Consider the following 11467-nt stretch of genomic DNA (forward strand, 5'->3'; position numbering starts at 1 on the left):
GCGGAGCCTGCGCGGTGCCGCCGTGCCCGGCGGGGCCATGGGCGAGCGGCGCTGAGCGCCATGCGGGGCCCCGAGCCCATGCCCGGCTACGGGCAGCTGCTGCGGCGCGGCTATGGCAGCCTGGCGGCGGCCGCGCGGGGCTGCGGGGACTGCGGCTGGGAGCTGTCGCGGAGGACGTGGGCCGAGAACGCGCACCTGCGCTGGGGAGAGGTGCTGCTGTGCGGGCTCTGCGCGCTGGGCTGGACCGTGCTGCGCCGCGCCGCCGCCCGCCGCGTCTTTCGGGTCAGTGCCGGGCACGGGGGCTGCGGGAGGGCGCGTTCTCCTTTCCCGGGGCTCCGGGCCGTTGCGTGGAGGAGCTCGTTCCGCCGCCCTGCCCTGCGGTTAGATCCCGCTCGTTGCACGGGGGAGCTTCTTTGCCCCTAGGGTTGAATCCTCCTTGCTCCGAGGAGCTGCTCCTCCCCCCGCGCGGCCGCATCCCGAGCTCATCGCGCAGAGAAGCGCCTTCTTCGTGTGCGGAGCCTGGGTGGCTTGTATGGGAAAAGTCATCTTCCGTCCCCTGGGGCTGTACGCCGTGAGGGGTCCCACCCCGGGCAGGACAGAGCGTCCCGCTGCACGGGAGCATCCCCAGGGGCCGGAGCTCCCAGTGCACGGGAGAGCTCTGTCCCCACTCCCTGTGCAGCAGGGTCGGGGTAGGGGGGCTGGGGTTTATTTCTTGCGGGTGCTCAGACCGCACGGGCTGTGCAGGGGGAAGGACAGGGCCGCATTTCTCAGCATCAGCTTTGGTTTGCTTGAAAAATGTCCTTCCTCGCTTTCCTTCCCCGGCGCGGGGATGGCTGCGTGCTGCAGTGCTGGGCTGACCTTCAGAGCGTGGGGGATGCGGGCTGCTTGCATCCAGCCTGCACAGCCCCGGATGGGTTTGCTGACCACCATCCCCTCCCTGTTAGTGCGGTGCTTTGTAAGGAACGGAACGAGCAGGACTTCCCCGAGGCTGATGAACAGTCCTGTCTAATTTAATTTTTTTTGCTGTGAAAAGCATCCCTAATGAAACGAACCCCGCGCTTCCTTTCTGATGGCTCAGTCCCAGCAGAGGCGCTTCCACTCCGCCTTCCTGGAGAGGTGCTGCGTGCTCTGCGGTGCCGTTCCTGCAGCCTTGGGAGGAACGGAACAACAGAATTAATGCAGGCGCTGCGTGTTGGGTCGGGTGGGAGTCCTCAGCTCTCAGCTGTTCTCTCATCTCCCCGGGAGCGCGGTGGCACACGGCCTAGAGCAGTGAGAGAGCGCGTGGCTCCTTGTGTCTGCATGGGACAGGCTGCGTGCCCTGGGGAAATCACCTCCTTCAGAAATTGTTTCACAGATTGAAGAGAGCTACCTTGCATCCTGTAATGAGGCTGTCAGGACTTACTGCTATCCCTGTTGCTGAGGCCTCCAAAGCAGCTCTGCCTTTGCTTTTCAGAGTTGCCTTTCCTTATCCAGTGGAGCCGGAGCTTGACCTTGTGCAAAGTTCCAGTCCAAGGCCTCTGGAGCCACTGGAAGCTGGCGGTTAGGCAAGGTGTCAGTGATAATGGGCTGGCTTTGTATGCAGGGCTGTTTCCCCTCGTTCCCTGCACCCCTGTCTGCCTGGGGCTGCTGCTGGGGCACACGCGGTGCCTGGCAGCTCCGGGCTGAGCGAGGCTGGAGGTGACACTAGGTCTGCTGTAACAAATGGGCTGTATCCCCTTTGTGCTCCAGTTTCTCCTTGTACAAGGCTCGGCTTTACAGAGCGAGCAGTAATCAGAGTGTGAAAAAAGCTCTTGGAGCTGTGCAGTCCGCTCGGTGCCCTCGGAGGACGCTTGGCAGCGTGCACCAATGCTGAGGCATTGTTCCCTGGGAGAAGTGGGTCATGTTTGTAATTGCAGAGGAGCAAGGAGGGTTCATCGGAGCCGGTTCTTGTGGCTACGCCTGCGCGTGCTGTGGGGATGAGCAGGTGTGTGATAGCATCAGTTTCCTCCCAGCAGATAGGTGGAGGGGTGGCAGCAGTGAGAGACAACTGTGTGCATATTTACATTTAATTGAAGAACCTGAAGCATTTCTCTGTTTGTTCTGCTGGACTTGCAATGGGAAAAGCTGGAGGTTGTGGCTTTCCTCTACAGCCTCTGGCAGATTTTAAGAAGTGGGTTTGTACTGCGTGCCTCCTGGACGGGCAGCAGTGCAGTGGGGCGTTCAGCAGGAGGCTTCCTCACTTGGGAAAAAGTCAATGAGAAAGTAAAACCTTCTTGTTTAACGCTGGGAGGAAACATCTCCCACGTTCAGGGCTCTGCCTCCCAGAGCAGGCTCAGAGCATCCTTCCTCCTTTTGAATGCCTTCACGTTCCCTGCAAGAACTGAAATGCGGTTATAAAAAAGAATGCACTCTGCATCTGGAGGATGCTGCTTTCCTGCATGCTTCTTATAAATAATAGATCTTGCTGCTTGGGTTGTGATTCTCCGTGTCTGCAGAGGAAGTGACTCTTACCGTGAGACCTTGAAGCCTGAGCCATGCAGTGCATCTCACTTTGCTCTGGCCGTGACCGCTGTTCTGTGAAACGAGTGCCTTAAAGCCATGCACCTCTTCCTGTGCTATTTGCATCGCCCTGCTTTTCTCGGTGGGAGCAGGAGGACAGTGGTTTGGTTTCTGACTGCAGCAGCATTTAACCTGTGTCACAAAACAGCTCACCGCTGGTTTGAAGAAGCGGTGGAAGTTGTGCATGTGGTGGGAGGGGGTTTGGTTGGGGTTTGGTTAGGATTTGAAAGCGTGTACTTCTCGCCCATTAAAACAGGTCTGTGCATTAGAAGTGGTTTTCCCATCATCCTTAGAGCAAAGATAATTTTTGCCTGTTGTCTCTTTTTCACAGGGTCCTTTCTTGCTGTGAAAATGGAAAGGAGTTGTTCTGGTGTAGGAGAGATCCCAAGTAGCTGAGCAAATGTGGATTACCAGACAGGGAGGCTCCCTGATGGCTGGCGTGTGGAGTGGATGCAGGCAGACTGTGAGAGCTGGATTAAAGAGCAGCAGCCTGAGCATCTCTGCATGGGATGAGCGTCCTGCAGGGCAGCTGAGCCCAGCAGCAGCTAGGCCAAGCGCAGTTGGAATAGGGCCGGGCAGCTCTGCTTGGGAAAGGCTTGGTGCAGGGCCTGCAGCTCAGCAAGCCCGTGCTAGCAGCCTCCTTCCCCAAGCAGATCTCGAGCTGTGCGGAGTAAGCTTGACTAGATAAAACGGAGAGTACTCCTGGATTAACACACAAAGATGATCCAGAATAGTTGTCGCAAGCCCAGGCAAACACTTTGCAGTGTTTGAATACCCTGAGCCATCCTTGCCCTGCTGCTGGAGGTCCCTGTGTCAGATAGTCCACAAGCAGTGAGCATAATCTGTTCTGAATGAAAGCTTCGGTTCTGCCTCTGAATCTGGTGGCTGTCAGGTTCCCCCTGGCTGGAATGGCTGCCTTTTCTCTGCAGCAGGTAAATGCTTCCTGGTTTTGGCCCAGGCACTAGTCAGCTTGCTGCCTTAGTGGCATAATTCATAGGACATTGCAGTGTCTTCTGCAAGGAAGAGTGTTGTGCCCATTGGAAGATGGCTCTGGAAAACAGAGTCTCTAGGTAAGTGCTACCGTGTGGTCTTAGCACTGACGTGGAAGCTGGAAAGCAATGCTCCCTATTCTCCCTTTCAGTGATTTATGTAACTTCTCTCCATTTTACAGTATTGTCAAGACTTGTTTTTTCCAAACCCCAGGCCCACAGGGCACGTGAACTGAGGGAAACGATCGCTGTCCCCAAACCCACCACCCAGAGCAACCCCTGCTGCTGGCTCTTCCGCACCCACCTCCCCGGCTCGCCCCGCTGTGCTCTGCTCGGCGTTTGAAGCACAAACCCTGGCAGCTCGGGTTGGGAAGCCACAACAATGGGCCTTTTCTTCACCCCGGGAGCGAAGCTGCAGGTCTCGGAGCGGGGGCTGCCCTCCCCGTGCCGCTGTGTCAGCACTCAGGCATGAGAAGGTTATTCAGCCCCCGCAGCACCCTGTTGGCAGCTGTGCCGGGTCTCCAGAGAGTGTCTGCTATTGCTTTTCTCTCCGTGGGGGAAATTTGACTGCTTACAGAGGCACTGAGGAAGAAATAATGTCTGCTGGCTTGCTGCAATTGTCATAGCACGCTTTGTAACATTTATCTGGAAAGTGTTGCCCAGAGCCCAGCCCAACTTCCCAGCGCCTTTGCTGAGAAACTGAGGCACTGAGGGGCTCAGTGCCACTGTGAGCTGGGCTCAGTTCTTTATTATTAAATAATGGGGTGACAGCCCTTGGATCCACGGGCTCAAGGAGATGAATCTCTTTGGATTTAGAGAACAGTGATGTTTTACAGGGTCTTTCCTTCTGCAGCCTGCGTGCCCCATCACTGGTGGGCAGTGGGGGCAGCTGCTGTGAGCATGGAGGGGACACAGTACTGGGGGGGGGGAGGCAGCACGCTGGGCTGCAGAAGGGGCTGTGGCTGGTGCTTGTGGCCAGGTTCTGAATTAGAGATCCGCTTGCTCATCATCTGCACTGAGGAAAAGCTGATGTAAAGGTGCCAGCTCAGTGGGCTGAGGGTGCTTCGTGCTGCTCCTTCGTGTTCCCCTGGGGAGCCAGCTGTGCCCAGCGGGCAGACACGGCACAGCTGGGGTTTGGCCAGGTCCTGTCTCTGGGCTGGGGAGGGGGCAGAGGCGATGGCAGCGGTCTGAGGATACAGTTCTGCTGTAACAAGCTTTGATTCATAACCTGTCACTGCAAACCTGCCAGCTCGCTGGAAGGACTCCGGTCCTGCTGCTGTAGCTGCCTGCGGATTTAAGCTGATGCTCTGCTTTCCTCTAGTGCTGCAGGAGGGGTGCGAGTGAGCTTGTTTTTTTCTGTGAGTGTACATATTTCGATGCTTCACTGGTGCTGTGGGCAGCAGCGGTTTCCATTTGGTTTTTCTATCCCTCCAGCTCCGAGCTGTTCTCGCAGAGCTCTCCCCCCCTGCTCTGCTCTTTCCCAGCCCCCAGGTTGTGCCAGGCGGCGCGGGGGAGCTGGCGCAGCCCTCCCACCCCGTTTCCCGTTAATTTTACAAAGTGAATCAGAAGGTTCTTGTGAAGGTTTGTGTGGGAAGATCGAGGAGGAGGGAGGAAGAGCCGGTCGCCCTTTAAGAGCAGCCCCATTACATCACTTGCCAAGAGCTTTGGCTCTTTCAGCCGGAGCCAGATCCACTGCTCCCACAGCAGCACCCGTTGCCCTTAGCAACAGGCATCTCCGTGCTGTTGCCATGGGAACGACAGCTGGGTAGCGGGAGGGCATCTCCTGCCTTGCACATCTCCCACCTCACGCATCACCTGCCCTGAGGATGCGTTTACTGCACTGTTGCAATCTCTGCCAAGGGCCCGAGCATCCAGAAGTGGTTGTCCCAGCAGGATGTGCCTGCCCTATGAGTGATGGTCCTTGTGTCGGCTCTGCCTGCCTGGAGTAGAAATGTAGCAGCCTTCACTCTTTCAGATGGGGAATTGAGGTGCAGAGATGCAGCTGAATGACTTGGCTGGCGATTGGCAAAGCTCCTGCAACAGGGTTGTGGGTTTGAGCCTCATGTCCTAAATCCAGCCCCTGATAAAGAGTGCAGAGTGGGAAGAGTCTGTCATGGCAGAGCCTTGAGCTGTCCACACAGCTGAGCTGCTTCTCTGCTCCACTTTATGGAGGTACAAATAATTCATGCTTGCTGGGCTCGGGACTTTCTGTCTCTGCATTATTCATTCACCCTTCAAACTTCCTTCTCTTTTTCCTGCCGTGACTCCTGTTGGAAGAAGCTTTGGCAGCAGCGTGTTCTCAGCCACAATGAGGACAGCCACGCTCTGAATGCGAGATGTGCTGGGGAGGCCGGAGCTGCCCCTCTCTGGCTGGAGGGGCTGTGGGCAGCTTGGCAGAGCGTTGTGGGGCTGCTGCTTCCAGGTCGGAATTTCCCAGGGCTGCTCAGAACAAAGCACTTTTAGGCTGAGAGTGGAGTCCTTTGAAAATCTGACACAGAGTGGGGCTAACAGCCAGGCGGGCCTCTGCCTGGGGACAGCTGGGGCCTTAATATAGCCTTTGAGCATCGAGGAGCCAAGCGCAGGCTGCAGAAAGTGCTGACCTGGGGCAGGGTATGGTTACTTTGCAAGCATTTTGTTTTCATCTGCGGCTTATCTCTCCCAGGGGAGCTCTCCCCCCGGGGCCTCGGGGTGTGTTATCTGTTTCAGGAGTGACGATTCCTGCTGGACGCCCAGTGATGCTCCACTGCAGCCGGGTGGAGGCTGCTGGGGCTGGTAGGGCCCCGTCAGTCTCGTGATTAGAAGCAGAGATGGTGCCTGGTGTTGCTCAACTGCCACTGAGGGAAAACATCAGTGCTGAGAGCCATGGCTGAAATAAAGGCGTGCTCGCTCATCCTGCAGAGCGCACATGATGTGAGCTGGAGCAGCTAACGCTACCCTTCATTTTACTCCTGGGGAGCTGAGCTGTTTAATGCTGGAGCTTTGCTTTCCCTGTGATTTCTGAGCAGTCCCTGGCTTCTCGCTCTCTTGCTGTTGCAAAGCGTGAGTATCAGAACAGCGAGGTGCTCATCATCCTCGGCAGCATGGGGAGCTCCAAGTGAGAAAGTTTCGTTCTTAATAGCGTGAGCAATCCACCAAACTGCTCGTCCTCCCCTTCATCACTTTGGCCATATTTGGGGAGGCTTTGCCTCCTGTCTTTGAGTCCTGACCAGCAGGAGGGGTGCTGCAAACCACAGGGGAGGAAAAACTAGCAGCGGTCAGCTAGAAGAGCTGCCGGGAACGTGGGTGAGCCTGGGGTGAAGGAGCAGGAATAGCAGTGCCCCAGCCCTGATGTGCATATTGCATGCAGAGTTGGCCCCCTCCGGTGCTGGTTATGGAGGGGGGTTCTGTGCCCTGCTGGCTGGAAAGCAGCAGCAGCAGCAGCTGTGTGTTTAGGGCTCTGCAAAGCCATCGCTTCCTCACTTGAAAGGTTCTTTTCTGGGACCTGGCAGTGCTGCAAAGACCAAATGCGCAGAGTGGTATTGTTAGAGCTTCCTCTTCTGGATTTCCTTCTGCAGATGGGACTTGATTTTATTACATTTGTATTGATTCTGTTCTGCAAAAGCAAGCTGTGGTCAGCCCTGCTCCTCGAGCCAGGGTGGTGGAGTGATGCCCAGACCCTGGGATGCGTGCTGTAGATTTCCTCCTTCTCTGCAAGGCTCTGCTTTTGCAGCTTTCCAATGTGGCCAAGGCTGAGTGGATGAATCTCCAACTTCGCATTTTTCCCCGCTTTAGGCTCTTTCTAAAGCCTCCTCAGCCTCCGAGCTCAAGCTGTAAAGAAGGCCAAAAGAATGAGGCTCGTGTCCTTGCTTTTGTCCTCTCTGGCAATGCACGCAGCATGCAGTGCTGGAGTTCCTTAGAGATTCTGTGAGCTCTGTGCTGGGCTCCTCAGGGTCTCTTTGCTGCGTGGTGACTCTTTTCTCCCCTCTCCTTGCAGCCCTTCGGTGAGTGGTGCAAACTGCAGCCGAAAGATGCTGCCAAGATGCCTGAGAGTGCCTGGAAGCTGCTTTTCTACACCATATCCTGGTCGTATGGCATCTACCTGCTCTTCTTCACTGACTACCCCTTCTTCTACGACCCGCCGTCCGTCTTTTATGGTACAGTGAGAATCAGGGAGAAGTGGGTGTGGATTAGGATGTCCGGGTTTATAGGAAACGTGAGCTGCACGAGGGAACTGGAGTTGGTGGGAGAGAAATTCTCAGGCCAAACCCCCACATTAATTTTTCTGTGATGATTTTAGGGCTGTCTCTATTATTTTGTTACAGAGAGAGTGTCACCTAGTGGCTGTTGCAGACAGCAGGGTCTGGAATACCTTTGGCTATGGAGGAAAGAGGTTGAGGAGTTAGAGTAGGAGGGAAGTAAATCAAGGCTTCTGCCCGAAGTCTTGGAGGGGGAGTGGGTCTGATGCCGAAGGCGGGGTCTGGGAGCCGGGATGCCTGGGTCCTCTTCCAGCATTTACCTCCTTTTCACTTGGGAAGCCCTGAGTGGGAGCTGAGCACAGCAAAGTGCTGACAGGCACCCGGGGCAGCTCTGGCTGCTGCTGGCTCCCTGCTGTTTGCGCTCCTGTCTGTCTGATGCTGATAAAAGCTCTGTGCTCCTGGCTCTGGCTTCACCCCGGGTGTCTTTGTCCCATTTTAGACTGGAAGAAGGGCATGGATGTGCCCACGGACATCGCTATCGCCTACCTGTTGCAGTGCAGCTTCTATGGGCACTCCATCTATGCCACCGCCTACATGGACACGTGGCGCAAGGACTCCGTTGTCATGCTGCTCCACCACGTGGTCGCTCTGACCCTCATAGCCTTCTCCTATGCTTTCAGGTGAGGGCCCTGGCTGTCCCGTTGTCCCTCTGTGCTGTACCAGTGCCAGCCTTGGGCAGCTGTGCAGCAAAGGCTGCGGCTTTTCTGTGCTCCCGTGCACCTCATGTGCGTGTACGGGGGGGGCTCTTCTGGGTCAGCACAGATTCTTCCTACCACTAACCCTGTACTCCCACAGCAATCCCAGTGCTCACAAACCATTGCATAGTGCCAGACCCACCCTGTAGCTTGCTGCCACACTGTGCCTTCCCGGGCCTTGTTCTGGGTTATTCACAGAGCCCATTTGCTTACGGTGTGGTGGGCAGTGAGTGCTGGGTGCTAACGCAAACCTGGTGGTCCACGTCTCCCTCCCTCCCTGTTCCCCTTTCCTGCAGGTACCACAACGTGGGCATCCTCGTGCTCTTCCTGCATGATGTTAATGACGTGCAGCTGGAATTCACTAAGCTCAATGTCTACTTCAAGCACCGGGGGGGTGTCTATCATCGGCTCAACGACATCATCTCCAACATTGGCTGCCTCACCTTCAGTGTCAGCTGGTGAGTTTGTCTGCCTGCCCAGCCCTGATCCCACATCCAGCTATCCTTGCCAGCTTTTGCAGTCCCCCTGGTGCCCCGGGGTACGGCCTGCTGGGTGTGTGTGCATGGGAACGAGCTGTTTCTATAAACTGTTTGGGAAGAGGTTCCCGCAGAGCCTGACCCCATGCTGGGTTTGGAATCCTTCTGTAGTCACTTTGCCGTCTGTCACCACAGAAGTGCCTGTGAAATTTCTCTTGCAGCATGACAAATGACCCCAGGGGAGGAGGAGCTGTTCCCATTTTCCCACTCATTTGGTTTTAGCATTAATAAACATTTTTTGTGGGTTTTTTTTTTCTTTTTTTTGGAAGGAGCAAATGGGACATGGGCCTGTCCCAGATCCCAGCCTTGCCGCTCCTCACGGAGAAAGGCAGGAGAGAAAGATGAAGAGCAGAGATAAGTAACATGCAGGTTGTCACTCCTGGTGCATCCCTTTGTCTCCTTCCTCCCTCTCTGCAGGCTGCTCTGAAAAGCAGAGGTGGCAACAGGAACGACTGATATGAGGGGGAGGAGAGCAAGGAAGGCTTTTAGTGATTAACTAGGGATGCACAGAACTAAGAAAACATTCCATCTATACTCCTCTGCTGTCCCCCCATCCAGCTGAGAAAATCTGCACTGTAGAATGGCCTCTACTCTGAGGAAGCCATTCCTCAGCCCTGTCTCTGCTGCTCAGCTGATAGGAGTAGTACCCTCCCTTCTGTCCCTGCCCTTTCAGGGGGCCTGTGTCCTAGAACCAGACCTTTAAACCCAAATCAGATGCCAGGGGACTGCCAGCTGCAGGAGGAGTTGACAAGGGAGGCTGTGCTGGAGGAAGCTGCTCTGGGAATCCCTGGGGGCCATTAATCCCACCCTGCTCCCTCTGCCCTGGCAGGTTCTGGTTCCGTCTGTACTGGTTTCCCCTCAAGGTGCTCTACGCCACTTGCTACTCCAGCCTCCAGTCGGTTCCTAATATCCCCTTCTACTTCTTCTTCAATGCTCTGCTCCTTGTCCTCACTCTGATGAACATCTACTGGTTTCTGGTGAGTAGGGGAAGCTCGGCAACCCCTACACTGCCTCTCCTGCCTCAGCTGCTGCCATGTAATGCCTGCTGCCTGCCTGTCCGGGGCGGCTGTGGGGGCTGCAGGCACAGGGAAGCGCAGGGGTTTGAGTGGGAAGGGAGGAGGGAAACCTGTGTGAGCACCCAGGGGGCTTCTCAGTGCCGGAATTGAGAGTGTTGTCTCACACCCCAGGGATCCATGGGAAGGGAGTGTAACAGGCTGTCATTGCCCGGGGGCTCCTTGGCACCGGGGCAGGCTGGAACGTGATACAGGCACAAATGCCATGGCATCTCCTGGGGGGAGGGGTGAAGCTCGACCCTGGGCAGGACTGGGTGGCAACTGCATCCGTCGTCCGGTGGTGATGGAGTTGGTTAATGGCACTTGTAGGAGCGCTCATCTCAGGGCTTTGGCCGCCCCTACGGGAGCTGCCCTCTGCGGGGCTGAAGGCAGCAGGGAAATGCCCCACGTAGCAAATGGGAGCGAGCAGCTCGGGTGGAACAGCTCGGGGCCTGGGGTCGTGGCTGATGGTGTCTCTCCCTCCACAGTACATCGTCCTGTTTGTGGCCAAGGTGCTGATGGGGCAGGTGCACGAGGTGAATGACGTGCGCGAGTACGACGTGGAGGACAGCAAGAAAACCACGGCAGCCAAGAAGAAAGAGAGTGGGATCCAGCTGCCCAGTGCTCTGAAAGAAGGGTGCGTGTGCAGGGGAGGGGGCATGGATGGCACCTCTGGGCTGGAGAAGGGAAGATGCCATGGAGCAGCTTTTAAAGCATCCACCGCTGGGCTGGAAAAGAGAAGGATGTCTCGATGCAGGGTATAACAAATAGCTGCAGGGATCAGGAAGGACTTTGTATCGCCACACCTAAGCGTTGTGGTGTGTCTGTCCATCTTTGCCCCGTGAATCCTCACCTGTCCCTTCCCCTACTCACCAGGCAGAACTGGCTCTGTGTGTGACACTGCTCCCTGAGCAGCATCTGCTGTTCGTGTGGAGCACACAGTCCGGTGAGATGCTGGATCCTGCAGAGCAGGTCTGACTGATGGGACTGGTCTCAAACTGCCCTGGTAGGGCAGGTCTGGCCTCAGCTGTGATCTGTGAGAGTAAGGGAGGGAGAGTCAGTGTGGAGGCCAAGGCTCCTCATTGTCTGCTGTGCTCTCGTCCACAGGATGCACCTGAAGAACGGACTTGTGAAAGACAAGCGGTTATAAGAGGAGCGTGGCTGCTGCAGCCTGGCTGGATCTGGGGACTGACCCGGGACCCTGCGCTCAATCCCAGCAAATGAAAGGCACAAGAAGAACTTAATCCCTCACACCCCTTCATCCCCTGCCTGGAGCCGGGGAAGAGATGCCACTGATGGAATAGGCCCCTGCCAGACCTTGCTTGTGACCGGGCTTCACCTGACGCTGCGTGCTTTCTGTAGCCTGTACGTGCTGGTTCAGTTGAGAGGCTGTGGCTTTGCTGGTCCAGGTAGGATTTGGAG

General features: G+C 56.3%; 1 protein-coding gene across 2 annotated transcripts; it reads left to right on the forward strand.

Annotated features, from left to right (window-relative positions):
- Window positions 13-11388, forward strand: CERS1 (ceramide synthase 1). Of its 2 annotated transcripts, none has more exons than XM_021378591.1 (7): window positions 13-282; window positions 7501-7660; window positions 8202-8382; window positions 8754-8915; window positions 9823-9970; window positions 10534-10682; window positions 11153-11388. In XM_021378591.1, exons 1-7 carry the CDS (start codon window positions 61-63, stop codon window positions 11193-11195), a joined length of 1065 nt encoding a protein of 354 aa, XP_021234266.1. In that variant the 5' UTR covers window positions 13-60; the 3' UTR covers window positions 11196-11388. The 2 variants fall into 2 exon arrangements, with proteins under 2 accessions (XP_021234266.1, XP_021234267.1); XM_021378592.1 differs by lacking the exon at window positions 13-282 and adding an exon at window positions 5558-5699.

The sequence above is a fragment of the Numida meleagris genome, chromosome 27 (genome assembly GCF_002078875.1).
Source record: "Numida meleagris isolate 19003 breed g44 Domestic line chromosome 27, NumMel1.0, whole genome shotgun sequence".
NCBI lineage: Eukaryota > Metazoa > Chordata > Aves > Galliformes > Numididae > Numida > Numida meleagris.

What these genes read in the sequence shown, in the direction of transcription:
- CERS1 (XM_021378591.1), top strand. Translation starts at nt 61, where the DNA reads ATGCGGGGCCCCGAGCCCATGCCCGGCTACGGGCAGCTGCTGCGGCGC. An exon ending in GCCTTCTCCTATGCTTTCAG is followed by an intron (nt 8,383 to 8,753) that starts GTGAGGGCCCTG and finishes CCTTTCCTGCAG; the next exon opens with GTACCACAACGTGGGCATCC. An exon ending in CTCACCTTCAGTGTCAGCTG is followed by an intron (nt 8,916 to 9,822) that starts GTGAGTTTGTCT and finishes CTGCCCTGGCAG; the next exon opens with GTTCTGGTTCCGTCTGTACT.